Source organism: Chelonia mydas, chromosome 16 (genome assembly GCF_015237465.2).
Source record: "Chelonia mydas isolate rCheMyd1 chromosome 16, rCheMyd1.pri.v2, whole genome shotgun sequence".
Lineage (NCBI taxonomy): Eukaryota > Metazoa > Chordata > Testudines > Cheloniidae > Chelonia > Chelonia mydas.
The window spans coordinates 24,597,895-24,617,128 of record NC_057857.1 but is presented as its reverse complement, the minus strand read 5'-3'; the positions used below and the strand labels follow the sequence as shown (position 1 = coordinate 24,617,128).

The 19,234-nt window shown below is 40.1% G+C and overlaps 1 protein-coding gene across 1 annotated transcript in view; it reads right to left on the bottom strand.

Moving 5' to 3' along the window:
* The window catches only part of LMX1B (LIM homeobox transcription factor 1 beta), a 128,404-nt gene that overhangs the window by 10,128 nt on the left and 99,042 nt on the right, over positions 1 to 19,234 (bottom strand). Inside the window, exons 3-4 of the mRNA XM_037879877.2 lie at positions 6,453 to 6,685; positions 333 to 511 (exon numbers count right to left, since the gene is read on the bottom strand). Coding sequence (XP_037735805.1) covers positions 333 to 511; positions 6,453 to 6,685 — 412 coding nt within the window. The remainder of the gene's footprint in view (positions 1 to 332; positions 512 to 6,452; positions 6,686 to 19,234) is intronic.

Below are 19,234 nucleotides of genomic sequence, written 5' to 3'. Positions count from 1 at the left end.
AGAGGTGATTTTTCAATCAGTTTCACCAGTGATGCAAATAGTTTTTTCCAAAGTCCTATCTGCTATAAATGACTACATATCCTGGTTACATTTTGTAAAGCCAGGACTAGAAACAATAACTACAGGAGTGGGGATGTGCACTCTTCAGTGTTGGAGGGGCCACATGCTTCCTGAGACTCTAATGGTAAATGATCAGTTCATGTTTTATTAGCAAATTTTTGAGCAACCAAATATTTCCCTCGTGTAAGGGTCTTCCACAGAGTTTGGCATTGTGTCCTATGGGTTACCAGCAGAAAACCAGATTGTTTGCAGGTCTCTGCTGAAGAGCCTACCTTCCTACATGGCTTTGAAGACACTTCAAAGGATGCTTTGAATGCTCTTCTCTGCTGTGTTGTAAGTATTGTCCTTGGTCGTTTGGGTCTCCTTGGGTCTTTCCCATCATCGCTCCCTTTTCCTTGGTTTGCTTGTCCTTTGGTTGGTTTAACATCTCCGTCCTCATCATCACTTTTAACTGTCAAGAAACGAAAACTATCGGAACATTCTCTTTGGTTTGCTAAGAGAACAGGACTTTTGAAAGGATATATTCATGGAGTAATAATACACGCCCTTAAAATAATGAACTCGGCTATTACCCTTCATTTGTTTTAAAACTTAAAATTAACCCTTAGTCAGACGATAGCATGTTAAATGGGACCTTGTGCATAAACGCCAGGCCAAAATCCAGCAAGCACTTAAGTATGCATGTACTTGTAACTGAAGTCAAAGGGACTACTGATGTGAGTGTCCTTAAACGTTGGCAGAATTAGGTCCTGTTGATTATTCTATGCTGTACATTATATGACTTTATATTTAAAATTTCTTTCTTTTGCAGCCTTAGAGGTAACCACAGTTTTTAAATGTTATTAAAAATCTAAACGTTCTTTTAATCAAATCTATGTAGTTTAACATTGGAAGGGAAATAAGGACAACCTGGGGAATTACAGACCAGTCAGCTTAACTTCTGTACCCGGAAAGATAATGGAGCAAATAATTAAGTAACCAATTTGCAAACATCTAGAAGATAATAAGATGATAAGTAATAGCGTAGATTTGTCAAGAACAAATCATGTCAAAAAACCTGATACTTTCTTTGACAGGGTAACAAGCCTGGTGGATAGGAGGGAAGTGGTAGATGTGGTATATCTTGACTTTAGTAAAGCTTTTGATACTGTCTCGCATGGCCGTCTCATAAACAAAGTAGGGAAATGCAACCTAGATGGAGCTACTATAAGGTGGGTGCATAACTGGTTGGAAAACTGTTCTCAGAGAGTAGTTATCAGTGGTTCACAGTCATGCTAGAAGGATGTAATGAGTGGAGTCCCACAAGGATCAGTTCTGGGTTCTGTTCTGTTCAATATCTTCATCAATAATTTAGATAATGGCAGAAAGAGTACACTTATAAAGTTTGCAGACGATACCAAGCTGGGAGGGGTTGCAAATGCTTTGGAGGATAGGATTAAAATTCAAAATGATCTGGACAAACCGGAGAAATGGTCTGAAATAAACAGGATGAAAATTCAATATGGACAATTGCAAAGTACTCGGTTTAGGAAAGAACAGTCAGTTGCGCACATACAAAAAGGGAAATGACGGCCTAGGAAGGAGTCCTGCAGAAAGGGATCTGGGGGTCATAGTGGACCACAAGCTAAATATGAGTCAACAGTGTAACGCTGTTGCAAAAAAACCAAACATCATTCTGGGATATATTAGCAGGAGTGATGTAAGCAAGACACGAGAAGTAATTCTTCTGCTCTACTCTGCACTGATTAGCCTCAACTGGAGTATTGCGTCCAGTTCTGGGCGCCACATTTCAGGAAAGATGTGGACAAATTGGAGAAAGTCCAGAGAAGAGCAACAAAAATGATTAAAGGTCTAGAAAACATGACCTCTGAGGGAAGATTGAAAAAACTGGGTTTGTTTAGTCTGAAAAAGAGAATACTAATGGGGGACGTGATAACAGTTTTCAAGTATGTAAAAAGTTATTACAAGGAGGAGGGAGAACATATGTTTTTCTTAACCTCTGAGGATAGGACAAGAAGCAATGGGCTTAAATTGCATAAAGGGAGGTTTAGGTTGCACATTAGGAAAAACTTCCTAACTATTCGGGTGGTTAAGCATTGGAATAAATTGCCTACTGAGGTTGTGGTTAGACAAACACCTGTGAGGAATGGTCTAAATAATACTTAGTCCTGCCGTGAGGAAGGGGACTGGGTTAGATGACCTCTCGAGGTCCCTTCCAGTTCTATGGTTCTATGATTTTATGTGTGGCCTGTGCATGTGCCTCTATGGGTGTGTGTAGGCATGGGTCCATATAAGTATATATAAGTGTCTCTATCTATGTATCTATCTATATTTGTCCTGGTTGAAATAACTTCTGTGTCCACATCAATATCTGTGGCCAAAATTTATCATTCACTGCAGTCAAATAGGTCTATTTTATATGAATTTCACTAGATCATTGATTTTCATTCAGAAAACATTCTGGAGATCTTTAAAATTAAGAAACTATAATTTTGATACATTCAAATATCATATTTGGGGAATTAACAAGTTAGACTTTTAATTCATTTTAGGAGCTGATTCACATGCACCTACCGTGCATTTCAGTTTAAGAGGCACCTTTTGTATAATGATTAAAGAGCAGTTCTGTCATTTCAGTAACTGTGGTATCATTAACTTTCCAGACTCCCATTTCTAAGGGAAGGTTTGTGAAGGTTCGTGTTGCTCATTGAACAGTTATTTTTGTGGCCAATGGATAAATATTTGATTGGAGAAGAAGATGCACTCATCCAGAGCTGCGTGAAATCATTTGCACTCACAGAGGGAACGGGAAGCGTTGGGCTTTCACTGTTTTAAACAATGGAAGGGAAAATGTCTTGTGACACTCATTTTGTGGGGATGGAGTGGGCTGGGGCTTGGGGTTCTTTGTCAATGAAAAAAATGCTTCTCATCTGCTGGAGATGCTACTGTGTGTATCATGGGGAAGTACAGCTGAACTCAAATGCACATCATTATACTTCCCTGATAGCCTCCTGGGCCCTGCTGATTTGATCATGACACACAAGGAGACTCTGGCTGGGGAGGATGTGTGCATCAGTGTTAGAAGTAAATGTCAAATGAAGCCAGCTGACAGCTGGCAACCACTGCCTGTATGCTGTGATGCTAACATGTGGCACGGGAGGGCAGGAGGGACCCATCCACACTGCAGTTGTTTGGCAGAAAGTGGATGAAGGCAGAAACACGTGTGTATTGAAGACTAGGGACTGATGATTTCCATGGGAATTTGTCTCAGTAAGGCCTGAGTATTCCTGAGTGAGTTTCACATAGAGAGAACATCCTATCTGAAAAGCAGTAGGGAACCCACCTACACTAGATAAATACATTCTAGTGGCCATATTCGCTAGGAGCCAGAAACCTGCACACTGAGGTTTATGGAGTGAGGAGTCTGAGGGTCTACAAATATAGTCTGGCAATAAATAAAACCCAGCTCTAGAAATGGCTTAGAGCTGCACATCCTGCTGAGGTAGCAGTGACCTTTGCCTCGCTACATTCCTGACATGGAAAGACAAAATTTTAACAACATGGCGGATGTGGGTCTCAAAGCAAAGATCAAGGCTAAGAACTGCTCCGAGTTAAACTGAGAATAATATATTTTCCCCATAAAACTGAAGCAAATATCCATGTTGCTTGTACATTTAATGGAATGATAATCGCTGTTTTTCTTAGTCATTAGAACCACTTATCTATTTCTGAGAAAATGTCTACTAGCAATGATTTGTATGTGTCTTGAGCCTGGGAGCCAGGCATGGCACATCAGCTGTGCAGGATTTTCAAATCATGATGAATGGATAAGGCAAAGAGGAATCCCATGTCTTCTGGAATTGCAAATGCTAGTGGGCCTAGAGCCTGATCTCTGCTGAAACCAGAGCTGAAAACTCTTGAGTGGGGATCAAAGCATGACATATTACCTCACTCATCTCACGGTCTGGTGCTGCTCACCTGGCTCAGAATGGAGGGAAGGCAGGGTTGCTCATTCACAAGAAAATCTTTCCTGGGAATTTGATGGGGTGAAGGGAGTAGGCTCCTCCCCGCTGTAATTCAAGATGCAGGGGCCAGGCCAATCAGCAGGCTCTCAAAGACATCACAAGGGGACTGTGCATTGAAAGCCACTGGGCTTTTTCTTCCAGAGGACCACTGAAGGGGAGGCAGAAATGGAAGGGGTTCCCCAGAGACAGTTGTGGGAAGTAGAACAGAGTCTCATAGTACAAGGGTTCAAAGGTATGAATATTTCCCAAGGATTGGGACACTGAATCACAAGCATCCACATCGGAGGGCTCAGGCCCGATTTTGTAAAACTATAACATGCTCTATGCAGATTTGGTTGTTTGTTGGTTACTCATGACAGGGCTCGAGCTTTTGGGGGATGAGGCCAGGCCGTTATGTCACCTGCCCCATTACACTGCTGCTAGTGGAATACCAGAAGCAGAGATGAGAGAATGGAAATGTCTTTGTAAAAGATGGGCTAATCTAGCCCAGCAACAAAATGCTGGGCTTGAGAACAGTTACTCATGTAGCCGGGAAGGAGGGTTCCCTCGTTTACAGGGTGAAGTTCTCTGGCTGTGCTATGGAGGAGCTCATAACGGGTGATCATCCAGGTCCCTTCTGGCCTTAACATCAATGAACTGATGAGAAGAAACTGAAATGCCCGAATCTCTCTTTTTGCAGGGTGAGCACCATTGCCCTGCGGAGCAGGATGGGGTACGGGATCACTCATTTTATTCCAATTCAAGTACTGCTTCTTTGGTCAAAACTGACCTGTTTTTAGGTCTGGGACAGTTACTCACCTCCAAACCAGGAGGGTTGGAATAATTCTCATGATGTTTTTTTTATGAAAAGGAAGACAGATTGGAACTCAGCATTTACCTGTCACTTGGCCCCCATCTATATTTCCCCTGTAACTTGTGTTTATCTCCTACAACTTTAAAACTGGCAGGAAGTGCAGCTTCTGGAAGTGTCTGCATGGCGAGTGAGCTCTGTGTGACAGAAGTTACTAAACTAAATGTTATGACTCTAGGTGGCAATATTTGGTGGCAAAATGACTCTAGGTGGCAAAATTCCCAATCTGGATTATTTTTTTGTATCTTTTACGTTAACCCTCTGTCCTGCCTTGATCTGCTGCAGGACTTTCTTAATGTCAGAGCGAACAACTCAGGCCGCACTAGCACAGTGGTTCTCAACCAGGGGTACGCAGAGGTCTTCCAGGGGGTACGCCGGCTCATTCAGAGATTTGCCTAGTTTTACAAGAGGCTACATAAAAAGCACTAGCGAAGTCAGGACAAACTCAAATTTCATACGGACAATGACTGGTTTATACTGCTCTATATACTATACACTGAAATGTAAGTACAATATTTATATTCCAATCTATTTATTTTATAATTACATGGTAAAAATGAGAACGTAAGCAATGTTTCAGTAATAGGGAGCTGTGACACTTTTGTATTTGTATGTCTGATTTTGTAAACAAGTAGTTTTTAAGTGAGGTGTAGCATGGGGGTGCACAAGACAAGTCAGAGCCCTGAAAGGGGTACAGTAGTCTGGAAAGGTTGAGAGCCACTGACCTAGCAGACACGAAGCCACTGCTTTTGCCAGTGCTGCAGTGCTACACACATTTCACAACTGGAATGCCAAGTTCAGCATTCAGTTTCCTTCAAGTCCCTGACATTTCAGTATTGCATTTGTGCCTTTTCTTAGTGTTCCCACTTCTGACTGGCAGAGAGACACTTAGAGAACTCTGGGAAATCACATCACTTCTTTAAGTCTATTTTGCAAACCAGCTCTGTGTATTCCTCATGCCATACTGCATGTATAACACACCCTGTATGTATATGCATGTACGGCAAGTTGTCTATACTCAGGTAGGAAATATGGGTGTATGATACAACCCCAATCTGTTATTTAAATGGATGGAAAGACTCCCATTGACAACATTAGGCTTTGGGGCAGGCCCCGGGTAACCCAAACCAGACAGATTTACCCATTCCTGGTTTTATACAACAATATCACTTATTTGGATCTCAGCAACTTGTAAATTATTCTTGTCCTCTATAAAGATGGTAAGGACAATGAGTAATGGCCGGAAGCTAGGAAAGGAAAGATCTAAACTAGATATTTGGGGATAGCTCTTAACAGACAGTGCAATAATTCCCAAAGGCAAAGGGGTCAAGGCACCAGCACAATGGAGTCTGAAAGAAAGAGCACCTATGAGTGGTCTACAAAATCAGATGGAATGGTTGGCTCCTGTGGTCTCTTCTTCTACCGCCTGTGAGTCTGTGCTTCAGGATGGGTCTGACTTTTCCATCCGCTTTGCCTGTCCATAACTATCAGCTGGAACAGCTGCAAGAAGAGCTCACCTGAGTCTGAGTCATCGGGGCTCACTGAGCTGAGCAAGTCTTTTTCTTTCTCATAGTCACTTTTGCAGAGCAACTGTCCTTCCTTCAGAACAAACTCGTCTCCTTTCCTCAGCTGCCGCTCACAGACACAGCAACTGAAGCAGCTTAAGTGGTAAACGCATTCCAAGGCTCTCATCACAAACTCTGTCGGGGCAATCTTTTCCATGCAGCCGCTGCACTTAGCAGCAAATAGCCTGTGAGAAGGAAAGGGAGGAAGGGGAAATGTCAGAACGTGAACCGTCTTTATTTCAACGTGAAAAATAGGTTGAGATTTTAATGGAACAGAAGATCAGCCGGCCGCATGGCGTAGCACGTTAGGAGACTTACAGCAACCAGTGAACCTCAGTAACTCCCGGGGGACCCAACTTATTCTGAACCCGTTTGGTCTAGAAATCTCCTGAGCTCTAGTTTCCTCGTGAGATTTCCAGGGCATCTTTGGTTTGGTTGGGTTGGAAATACCAAAAGAGCAGCCTCTGTCTCAATATGTTTTGTTCCTCCATCAGGGGATGAAACCAAGAATTCCAGAGGCACAAGAGAAAAGGGGAACAAAGTTACTTAATCTCTCCGAAAGCTCTAAACAAATTCAGTTCAGTTCAACCTTTGGAGAAAGATCTGAGTCAAACCTTAGGCTACCCAAACTAATTTTCTGATACCTAACTCAGAATCTGTTGTTCTGTAGTGATTTTGTAACTATACTGTCCTAGTATAATTATTGCTGTGGAGGATAACAAATGAGCATTGAACCAAGAAAGGGAACCTTAGTGTGTGGGAGGAGGGGCATTATTGTCTGGGCAAGATGTGTGGAAGAACATGAGTGTTCCTTGGGCTGTCGAGTCATTTCCAGACTAACCTGTTTCAGAGGAGGTAGTTTACCTTTTGGAAGGATGTGAAACCCCCTCTGGCACCTCCAGAGGTACACAGCGTGTGACCTGCTAAACCATCACCATAATCACAGACTCCAGAATACTCACTACATTTAATGGAACTCTCATAACGCCCCCACTCTCATCAATTGTTGATTTTCGAAGGTGACGCTTGAATCATTTCATTTAGTTTTATTTTGATTCTCTAATGGCAGTTGGGAAGCTCCCCCAGTGAGCTTGCAGGAAAGGTGCTGTTCCAAATAATGGTGAGTGATTAATTAACTTCCTGTAGCATATAATGTGCTTGATGCTTCTAGATTTTATCATCATTTCATGGCAATACATAGAAATGCAAGGTAAAATCTTGTAATATATACAGGTTTCCAAGGCAATGAGCAGCACTTACGTATTTGTATAGTGGATATGCTCTGCTCTGCTTACAGGGAAAAGAAAAATATGTCCTTAGTTTTTTTTTCTCTTTGTTTTTCAAAATGACCACCTTTTGGTTAACAGTCAAATGGACTCCATTTCAGGGTGCATGCCCTATTGTGGCTGCTAGATATGTGCCTCATAGGCCTTCATTTTGTCTCAGCTGAGGAAATACAGCAAAATGGCAGTTACTAGTTCTTTAGTGAAAAAGTGGGCTGAGCGTATGGGCAAGGCAGGAGAGAACTTTAACATGCCTGTATATTGTACATGCCTCAAAAACCAGCCAACAAGCTCCTCTTTGGATACATAATGAATTAAGCCAATTAAATGGAATCTGATGTCCCAAGAGCCTCTGGGACACCTCCAGTAAACACGGCCATCTCATTTCCTACAGTACATGGGATTTTCCTACAGCTATTTTTGCTGGTAGACACAAACTATTAACAGAGGGAGAAAATCTGACCATAAATTTGTATTGGTTGACTTAACAAAATTATAAAAAGGCGTTAGCTGGTCAGTCCCTAAAAGGGAAATATTTGATGCACATGCGTAATAAAGTAACTAAAAGGATTAAAAGTAGGGCTCTCGATTAATCGCAGTTAACTCAAAAAAATTAATCGTGATAAAAAAAATTAATCACGATTAATCGCACTGTTAAACAATAGAGAATACCAACTGAAATGTATTACACTTTTGGATGTTTTTCTACATTTTCAAATATATTGATTTCAATTGCAACACAGAACACAAAGTGCACAGTGCTCACTTTATATTATTATTTTTAATTATAAATATTTGCCCTGTAAAAATTATAAACAAAAGAAATAGTATTTTTCAATTCACCTCGTACAAGTACTGTAGTGCAATCTCTTTATCATAAAAGTGCAACTTAGAAATGTAGACTTTTTTTGTTTCATAACTGCACTCAAAAACAAAACAAAGTAAAATTTTAAAGCCTGCAAGTCCACTCAGTCCTACTTCTTGTTCCACCAATTGCAAAGACAAACAAGTTTGTTTACATTTACAGGAGATACCGCTGCCTGCTTCTTATTTGCATCACCTGAAAGTGAGAACAGGTGTTCGCATGGCACTTTTGTAGTCAGCGTTGCAAGGTATTTACGTGCCAGATATGCTAAACATTCATATACCTCTTCATGTTTCAGCTACTATTCCAGAGGACATGCTTCCATGCTGATGATGCTCTTTAAAAAAATAATGCATTAATTAAATTTGTGACTGAACTCCTTGGGGGAGGATAGTATGTCTCCTGCTCTGTTTTACCCACACTCTGCTTCATGTTCTAGCAGTCTCGGATGATGACCCAGCACATGTTCATTTTAAGAACACTTTCACAGGCGATTTGAGAAAACACAAAGAAGGTACCAATGTGAGATTCTGAAAAATAGCTACAGCACTCAACCCAAGGTTTAAGAATCTGAAGTGCCTTCCAAAATCTGAGAGGGATGAAGTGTGGAGCATGCTTTCAGAAGTCTTAAAATAGCAATGCTCCAATGCAGAAACTACAGAACCTGAACCACCAAAAAAGAAAATCAACCTTCGGCTGGTGGCATCTGACTCAGATGATGAAAATGAACATGCGTCGATCCATTTTGCTTTGGATCGTTATTGAGCAGAACCCATCATCAGCATGGGTAAAGCATGAAGGGATATATGAATCTTTAGCGCATCTGGCATGTAAATATTTTGCGACACTGGCTACAACAGTGCCATGCGAACGCTTGTTCTCATTTTCAGGTGATGTTGTAAACAAGAAGTAGGCAACATTATCTCCTGTAAATTGTAACCAGACTTGTTTGTCTGAGCGATGGGCTGAACAAGAAGTAGGACTGAGTGGACTTGTGGGCTCTAAAATTTTACATTGTTTTATTTTTGAATGCAGGGTTTTTTTTATACATAATTCTACATTTGTAAGTTCAACTTTCATGATAAAGAGATTACACTATGGTATTTGTATAAGCTGAATTGAAAAATACTATTTCTTTTGTTTTTTACAGTGCAAATATTTGTAATAAAAATAAATATAAAGTGAGCCCTGTACCTTTGTATTCTGTGTTGTAAATTGAAATCAATATATTTGAAAATGTAGAAAACATCAAAAATATTTAAATAAATGGTATCTGTTATTGTTTAACAGTGCGATTAATCATGATTAATTTTTTTAATCACTTGACAGCCTTAATTAAAAGACAAGGAGCAAACAGTTCTAGCCACTTTTAAAAAGTCGCTTTCATTTAACTGTTTAAACGTGTTTGGCTGAGTTTACTTAAGCTTGTATCTTTTGTCTGAAGAGTTGTTGTGATGGAACAAGCTTAAAGAAGCTGAAGATTAGCCAGTCTGGGGTGAAGGCATCTGACTCCTCTCACTTGCATCCGTTCATTCACACCATTGTGACAGTGAACCTGTGTTTGTTTCAGTACAACTCAATGGATGGATATAAGGAGGGATGGGACCAGCCCAACAGGTGGGAACAGCCTCTAACAGGCTCTAGATAGAACAGCTTCTCAAGGGGGAAATTTCAGCCTCTGCAGTCTCAACATTCCTGACTTCATTTGCTTTTCAAATCCACGCTGTTGTTTCAAGTGATCGTTAAAAGGGACTTTAGCTAGTGGCCACAGTCCTGTGACTCCGGGGAGGAGGATCCTTTAAAAAGGTTCCTTGCTGCTGCAGCTATGATAGTACAGAATGAAACTCGGTGAGACGGCTGCGCTGTTAATGAAACGTATGTTTTGAATTACTGATGCATTCGAACCCTTTCTAAGGGCAGCTTCAGTATAAACACAAAGGGCCTGGCCCACAAGAATCCCATGAAGGCAGGTCACAACAACTGCACCCAGTCTCTGAGAGGATAGGGATAGGGACGCTCTTCTTGTCTGGATGGAGACTAGCATCTAGTCAAACCTGTCTGAGCCAAACCTCTCCGTGTTGCAGAACGGTCCCTGAGCTCCCTGTGACAAAACGCTAAGATGGTAATTCTGGGCTAAGGGGATTCCAGGTGAAAAGTGCTGGACACAGGCAGGGAAAGGGGAAGTGACCGCATGTGCTAAAGGCACAGAGATGGAGCCCAGTGGGACAGAGAAGGGAGCTTTCCTTGCTGACAGGGCTTGAGCTGGTGGGTCTTAGCTGTGGTTTTGCAATTGGAATAGTTGATGTGTAGTTTTGGCCCTTTGTGTTCCAGGCTAATAGGACTGGTGCATATTTTGTAAATAAACAAACCACACTAGTCTGTGCCACTAATTTCTCTCCCAATGGGAAATGGACTCACTAGAAAGACATGAAATCTACCACCACCCAGTGGAAGCAGAAACAATAACGTAACTGGATGTACAAAAGAGCATCTCAATAACACACTTATGATCCAGAGCTCCCTTGCTCTGTAGTTTGTGAACTGTAAATAAGAATGTGTATAAAATAACCTTCATTCTTACTAAATGCATACATAGAAATGATCAAGTTTCCCTTCCCCCTCTGTTGTACTTGCAGTGCATTGTTTGCCTGACTGCCACCTTCTGTGTTTCCATGCCTTGTGAAGTGGTTTGATATTCTTCAGGGTGCAGAGCGCTTTATAATGTAAATGTAAAATAGTCAATGTTATTTACAGGTAACTTACTGTACCCAGAGAGACAGTGTTTCTGTAGTAACATTATCACTTGTGGTCTTTTCATTGTAATGAGTCACAGACAGATTAATATAATACTAATTCATTCAGTTTACCAATTACATTAGATTTGTATTTGTGTTTCACATTACTGTGTGGACGTCACACCTTCTCTTACATTTACCCTTGGAAATATAAAAAATGCCATCACCCACCCGCAGACATTCTCAACCTGTGATGCGTGTATAGCAATCTATACACACAAACTGCAGTGAATCGCATTTAATTCTGGGATTATGAAGATTTCCTTATATTTATCTGATAGAGTGTTTGTAGGTTTTTCAACTCCCAGAGAGTAACCCAAGGTTATGTACGGTTTTTGCACAAGGCAGCCTCACAACAGGAAACTAATCTTGACAAATGACCAGACTTTGATATCTCTGATCTAAAACACTGCTCATTAGACTGCTCATTTGATAAACGAATGGTAATAAACCTGTTGAGAAACCGAGGATAGCAGGAATACTTTACAGATCACCCTACACAGGTTTCAATCAAAGCAATAAATCTGAGGAGTGACGGGTGGATGTTCTGAGCTGAGACAAAGAGTATGCCCCACACGAACCACATTTGGAGAAATGGTTCTTTCGCCTTGCCATACATTTTACAAATAATTTGCATAACTGACTTTTTACCCCCATTGCTGATTATCTCCAGCTCTCTCAAGTTAACATCAAACCTCAAAACCCTTGGACTTGTTAAAGTATGCAGAGAGTGGGAATCAAATGCCTTTATTAGAAGCCCCAGGAAATCTCTGACTCCTAAGCACAACGAAAACATTCCAAAGAAAATTGTTCAAAGAAGAGAAAAGAGAAAAGCAGAACAAGAAAACCTTGTTTTGAATCAGTGACTGCAAGAGTTTTATAAATAAGTTCTGTTGCCTGGACAATTCGGAAAGACAACTCAATCGTTTTGTTTTTTTTCTAAGTGTGTTTTCATCTATGCCTGAAACACGTCGGGGATTTAGCTGACCTAAAGCTTGGAACAATAGACTGTTTTGCTCATTTGAGTATTGGTAATAATCACTGTGAAACAACCTTACTGTATTAGAAAGCAAAATACACGCTGCATTTGAAAATGGCTGCACTTATCAAATTAATGGAATATACATTCTGGGGACAACGAAATGCCTGAGACATGTGGCCCTGTCTTTAAACAGTAGATGAAAATGTTCACCAGCGGAAATGGCCGTTAAGATTTTATATGTTAGGATATCCCTGTGAAGTCAGGCTGATTCAGTAATCCTTACAAACACAGCCACAGTTATATGATCCATTGTGCTTTCCTGCATAGGGCAGAACCATCTGGTGTTTAATATGTACAACTGATTTATTATCTCTAGCGTAGTTATCTTGCTTTAAATTTGACCCTGCTCGGCTCCTGAGAATCACTGTTCTGCTGTTTACTCTTATAACGTCCTAACAACCTGCCCTTTACCTTTCTGTTGCTTCACCAGAGCCCTTAATTTCCTTCTGTTTGTGGGCAAATAGATTTTAATAGTTTTATTATAACTAATTTATTATGAGCTGAGAGATCTCAATGTGCAGTGTAAAATTTGCTGTTCAAATTAAGCGTGGTTCAGGAGGTTTTTTAAACAGGAGAGAGTTATAAAAATAGACGGTCAGTCAATCTGTTTATTTACAGGACCTCTGCAGTGAAGCAATAAATAGGAAGTTATTAAGACATTTGATGTACGCAAGATGACAGATGCTGCTGTCTGACTATCAGGGACTTTAAATTATTTTCCTTTCGGTGTAGTTCTGACATTCTCTGTTAGAAAAAAATGTAACAGCTATCTAAGCTTTTGTTTACGTAATAATTATGCAAAGATTATAGACACTGGTTTTGGTAAATATTGTAAATAACCTTTAACTCTGACACTTTGGTGTATTGACAATGATTTTTGCATGTCATTGAAATCATGGGTATAGGTCCATGCCAACTGACAATGTACTTGGTATTCATATCATATGGTACAAAATATGTCAGAACTGAAATAGGATAGGCTTTTCACAACAACTGAATTTTATTAAGAGAGAAACTAAATGTCTAATGATATTTCATAGTATAGCTCTGTTACTCATACTTCAGCCATACACTATATACAGCTTAGAATGGCGGAAACACCACGTATGGTTCAGCAGAACTTCAAAAAAATGTCATGTCCTCTGGATTATGGCTGCATATAGAAAAGGAAAGACTGCTGTTTGGTTACATTAAATTCAAATACTCAAAATATCCCCATTGTGCCAAAGCAAAACTGAAATGCTAGAGTTTATGGCTAGGGAAAAAAAATTAACAATTCATTTTAAGAAATATTGGAACATTTCAAATTTCCCTTCAGAAAAAAATAATTACTTATTTTGCTGAAGGCAATTTCAAAACTAAAGTTGCAGTAAAATGAAGCCATTTCACTTTCTTGAAGAACCAATAAAGTCTGCATAAAAATAAAAAGTTTATGAAAAAGTAACCCTTCTGAAAGAGGCTAGCAAAAATTCATCTTTTTATATAGCAAAACTGAAAACAGCATTTGCTAACCCACCCCCCTAGTTATGATTGTAGATAAGACTACGACCTGTAGATGAACACTAATGTTAAAAGCTATGAACCGGTTAAGGATCTGAAAGCGGAAGGCAGCTTGGGTGAAAGTAATCATGATTCTAAGGAATGGTAGGAGGGAGAACAGCAAAATAAATGCAATGGGTTTCAAGAAGATAGACTTTAGCAAATTCAGGGAGTTGGTAAGTAAGATCCCATGGGAAGCAAGTCTAAGGGGAAAAACAATAGAAGACAGTTGGCAGTTTTCACAGAGACATTATTAAGGGCACAAGAGGAGACTATCCCACTGCGTAGGAAAGATAGGAAGCATGGCAAGAGACCACGCTGGCTTAACCAGGAGATCTTCAATGATCTAAAAATCAAAAAAGAGTACTACAAAAAGTGGAAAATAGGTCAGATTACAAAGGATGAATATAAACAAATAACACAAAATTAGACAAAAAAATTTTTGTAGGGACAAAATTAGAAAGGCCAAGGCACAAAACGAGATCAAACTAGCTAGAGACATAAAGGGTAACAAGAAAAACTTCTACAAATACATTAGAAGCAAGAGCAAGACTAAGGACAGGGTAGGCCTGTTACTCAATTGGGGGGGGGAAATAATAACAGAAAACTTGGAAAGGGCAGAGGTGCTTAATGACTTCTTTGTTTCAGTTTTCGCGAAGAAGGTTGGTGGTGATTGGACGTCTAACGTAGTGAATGCCAGTGAAAATGAGGCGGGATCAGAAGAGGCTAAAAAAGTTAAAAATTACTTGGACAAATAAGATGTCTTCAAGTCACCGGGGCCTGAAGAAAAGCATCCTAGAATACTCAAGGAGCCAACAGAGGAGATATCTGAGCCCTTGATGATTATCTTAGAGAAGTCATGGAAGATGGGAGAGGTTCCAGAAGACTGGAAAAGGGCAAATATAGTGCCCATATATAAAAAGGAAAATAAGCACAACCCAGGGAATTACAGACCCATCAGCTTAACTTCTGTACCCAGAAAGATAATGGAGCAAATAATTAAGCAATCAGTTTGCAAACAACTAGAAGATATAAGGTGATAGCTTTCTCTGACAGGGTAACAAGCCTTGTGGATGCGGGGGGAAGCAGTAAACTGGTATATCTTGATTTTAGTAAAGCTTTTGATACTGTTCTACATGAACTTCTCATAAATAAATGAGGGAAATGCAATCTAGATGGAGCTACTATAAGGTGGATGTAAAACTGGTTGGTAAACCGTTCCCAGAGAGCAATCATCAGTGGTTCACCATCAAGCTGGAAGGGCATAATGGGTGGGGTCTGTTCTATTCAATATCTTCATCAATGATTTAGATAATGGAAGAGAGAGTACACTTATGAAGTCTGCGGATGATGCCAAGCTGGGAGGGATTGCAAGGGCTTTGGAGGATAGAATTAAAATTCAAAATGATCTGGACAAACTGGAGAAATGGACTAAAGTAAATAGGATGAAATTCAATAAGGACAAATGCAAAGTACTCCACTTAGGAAGGAACAATCAGTTGCACACATACAAAATGGGAAATGACGGCCTAGGAAGGAGAACTGCGGAAAGGGATCTGGGGGTCATAGTGGACCACAAGCTAAATATGAGTCAACAGTGTAACGCTGTTGCAAAGAAAGCAAACATCATTCTGGGATGTGTTAGCAGGAGTGTTGTAAAGCAAGAAACGAGAAATAATTCTTCTGCTCTACTCCATGCTGATTAGGCCTCAACTGGAGTATTGTGTCCAGTTCTGGGCGCCACATTTCAGGAAAGATGTCGGCAAATTGGAGAGAGTCCAGAGAAGAGCAACAAAAATCATTAAAGGTCTAGAAAACATGACCCATGAGGAAAGACTGAAAAATCTTTGGGTTTGTTTAGTCTGGAAAAGAGAAGACTGAGAGGGGACATGATAACAGTTTTCAAGTACATAAAAGGTTGTTACAAGGAGGAGGAAGAAAAATTGTTTTTCTTAACCTCTGAGGACAGGACAAGAAGCAATGGGCTTAAATTGCAGCAAGGGCGGTTTAGGTTGGACATTAGGAAAAACTTCCTAACTGTCAGGGTGGTTAAGCCCTGGAATAAATTGCCCAGGGAGGTTGTGGAATCTCCATCATTGGAGATTTTTAAGAGCAGGTTGGACAAACACCTGTCAGGGATGGTCTAGATAATACTTAGTCCTGCCGTGAGTGCAGGACTCTGGACTAGATGACCTCTTGAGGTCCCTTCCAGTTCTATGATTCTATGTTCCGGTATGTTTTTGAAGTGTACATCTGAGTAATTGTTTGTAGCACATCTTAACAGTAATCTGATGTTCTTTTTCTTACCAACACCAATCTTATTTGTGCTGTCTTAAGGACCTTATTATTTGCTTGGCAATGCCACCTAATGTAAAAGGATATATAAAATAATAATAAAAGGTAGCACGATGTCACATGGTGGGTGAAATCCTGGCCCCACTGAAGAAAATGGGAATTTTGTTTGCCATTGACTTCAGTGGAGTCATGAGTTTACCCAATGACTCTGCTCCCCGAATACAGATGCTCTTTCAGAACATGGGATCTTATGATATATGGAAACTGACTTGCACCACCACTACAAGACACAGAAACATTATGTATCATTGGATTGGAACCTGTCCCCTTTGAAGTCAATGGCAAAACTCCCTTTAGCGTCAGTGAGAGCAGCATTGGACCCATTGTTAAGACTGTAAATTCTTTGGGGCGGGAACTGTGTTTTTGCATGTGTCCGCACAGATCTAGCACAATGGGTCTCCCACCCTCACTCAGGCAGCTTGCCACCACTGTCATATAAATAATAAATACTGAGACTATCCCATTTTCTCTGGTTTAGTTTTTCTACAGAAAATACATATATATTTAAAGAACAACTGGAAGTGAACACACAACTGCTGTCAAGTCTTGGATTGACAGCCCTGGAGCCTGCAGTTGTGTCTTTCTCCACAGTGCAGGTACCTCATGATTGGCAGCAGCCCATATACCTCAGCCCTGATCCGGCATGACCATTTTTAGGAGCGAAAGGAGAGTTCCACTCTTGTGCCCATTCAATCTGTGGCTTCTTTGCTAAAATGGCCAATAAGGATGTCATAAAATCCACCCTCATAACTGGATTTAATTGAGATGGACACTTGTCAACTAGGAGCTGGACTGAGACCCCGAACTCATTTCACATGGGCTGCCAGACAGCGATCAGATGGTAACAGCGGTCTACCACCACACTTGGGGCCGGGGTCAAATATGTGACCTTGACATAAGAAAAGCCCTGTAAACTGTGATTCAGCAAAGACTTTGTGCACATGCATAATTTTAAGCCTGTAAATAGTTTCAGTGATTTTAACAGGACTCACATGCTGAATCACAGATATAACTTTTTAGTTCATTATATTTTCCACAGCTCTACAGTACCAGGGAAATGTAAAGTGCTTTGAAGCTTCTTGCTTCAAGTAGAACATGGCAAGTGGATTTTTTTCTCTGTTTAATTTTCACACCCTAATTGACCACTTTGTTCTGCTGTCTTCCATCACTGTCACACAGTTTTATTTTATGACATCGTTTCCTTACAACACTTGATGGAAAAATTTATGAACAATCAAATTATTGCTGCTAGAAGGGAATTAAAACAATTTTTCATTTACAAAGTCACTGATATTGCTCCACTGTGCTCCACCTTTGGGAATCCAATTGCTCTTCCAAGCTACTCCCATTCCTCTTTATAGCACGGCAATTGCACTGTACAGATTATGGCTGCAATTTTCTCCTAATCTGTTCTGGAGCGTGGAAAGTGTTATAAAAGTTAAGAGCACCAATTGAATTCATAAAGTCATGGCTGCAATTAAAAAGCCTAATGGATTAACAAGATGTGATGATTTTGTTAGAACTATACTTCCAGGCCGTGTAAATCTTTCTGAAATAGCATTATTTTGTCCATGGATTCAAAAAAAATATTTGAAACACAGACATGTGGTGTTATCCCTTTTGTATTACTCCAAAACACATCAATGTGCCATAAAAGCACAGTGCACAATGAGCAGTCTGCATTCTGCAGGAACTCTGCAGAGTGAGGAGGATCCACCCCCCCACCCCCTCCGAAACGCCATTTATTCCATTTTTCCTTCTCTGGACTTGTACTCAACTCTTTATGTATACTGAGCTAAATTCACCCTCCCTTTCCACCTGTTCAATGCCACTGATTTCAAGTGGGTTACATGGCTAACGCCCTGAGCAGAATTTGGTGCACTACATCACAAGCCAGTCTTTTCACGTAAGGCTTGTTTTGCTTCCAAAGTACAGAATATTAATGAGTCTGACTAGTAGTCTTATCGCTCTAATACACTAAATGGCATTCCGAAATTACAATTTCCTGTGAATTTCCATTGCTAACAACACTGCAAATTTCTCTGCTAATATCACTTTTATATGGAAATTCACTATAAGGGCCCTAGAAGCAGGGAAAGTATGTGTTCATGATTCAGTGCTTTGGCCTTCACTTGTAAAGAAAAAAATCACCCATCAATGCAATTTAGATTTAAATGATAAATTATTTCTTGGCAGGCAACAATGACTTAAGGAAAGAATTTATACAGGTCCTTTCCTCTCAACTATAAGCATTAAAAAGCAAAAGCAAAATAACTTCCTGTGCCTGCTGCAGGGATGCTGTACAAGAGATTGTGCCCAAACCCATCAGCACAGCCAATTTAGCAACTGATTTGCAAGGAAAAGATACCTTAGTCCTGTGGTGTTAATGTCTTTGCAGTGGGGGGTCTATTGCCAGCTTCTCCAAACTCATCAACACAATCTATTATTAATACCCCTACAAAGGCTTTGTAGTATCCTTATTGCACAGAGGCAGTGAAAGCTCCATGGTGTAATCTGTTATCTATATTGCAAAAACATGTGAAATAAAACAAACCACAGACACTTTACAAACAAAATGTTTCATCTGCTATATCGCTTTGCATCCCCTATATATAAAACAGTAGGGTGCAGGACAGGCATTCAGAGAGATTTGCTGTTAGAGGCAGAGATGACTTTTTTATTATTATTTTTAAGAAACTTTTCTTAATTTGTTGTTGTTTGGCAAGCTCTTTAACCTGACTGGAACTTTATGCTTCTCTTCACTCATTTGGAAAAGTTCAAATCTTTGTCAACTTTTTCCCATTTGATTTGCATTGGAAAGGTTTTTAGAAGAAGAAAGTATCACCTAGGAAAAA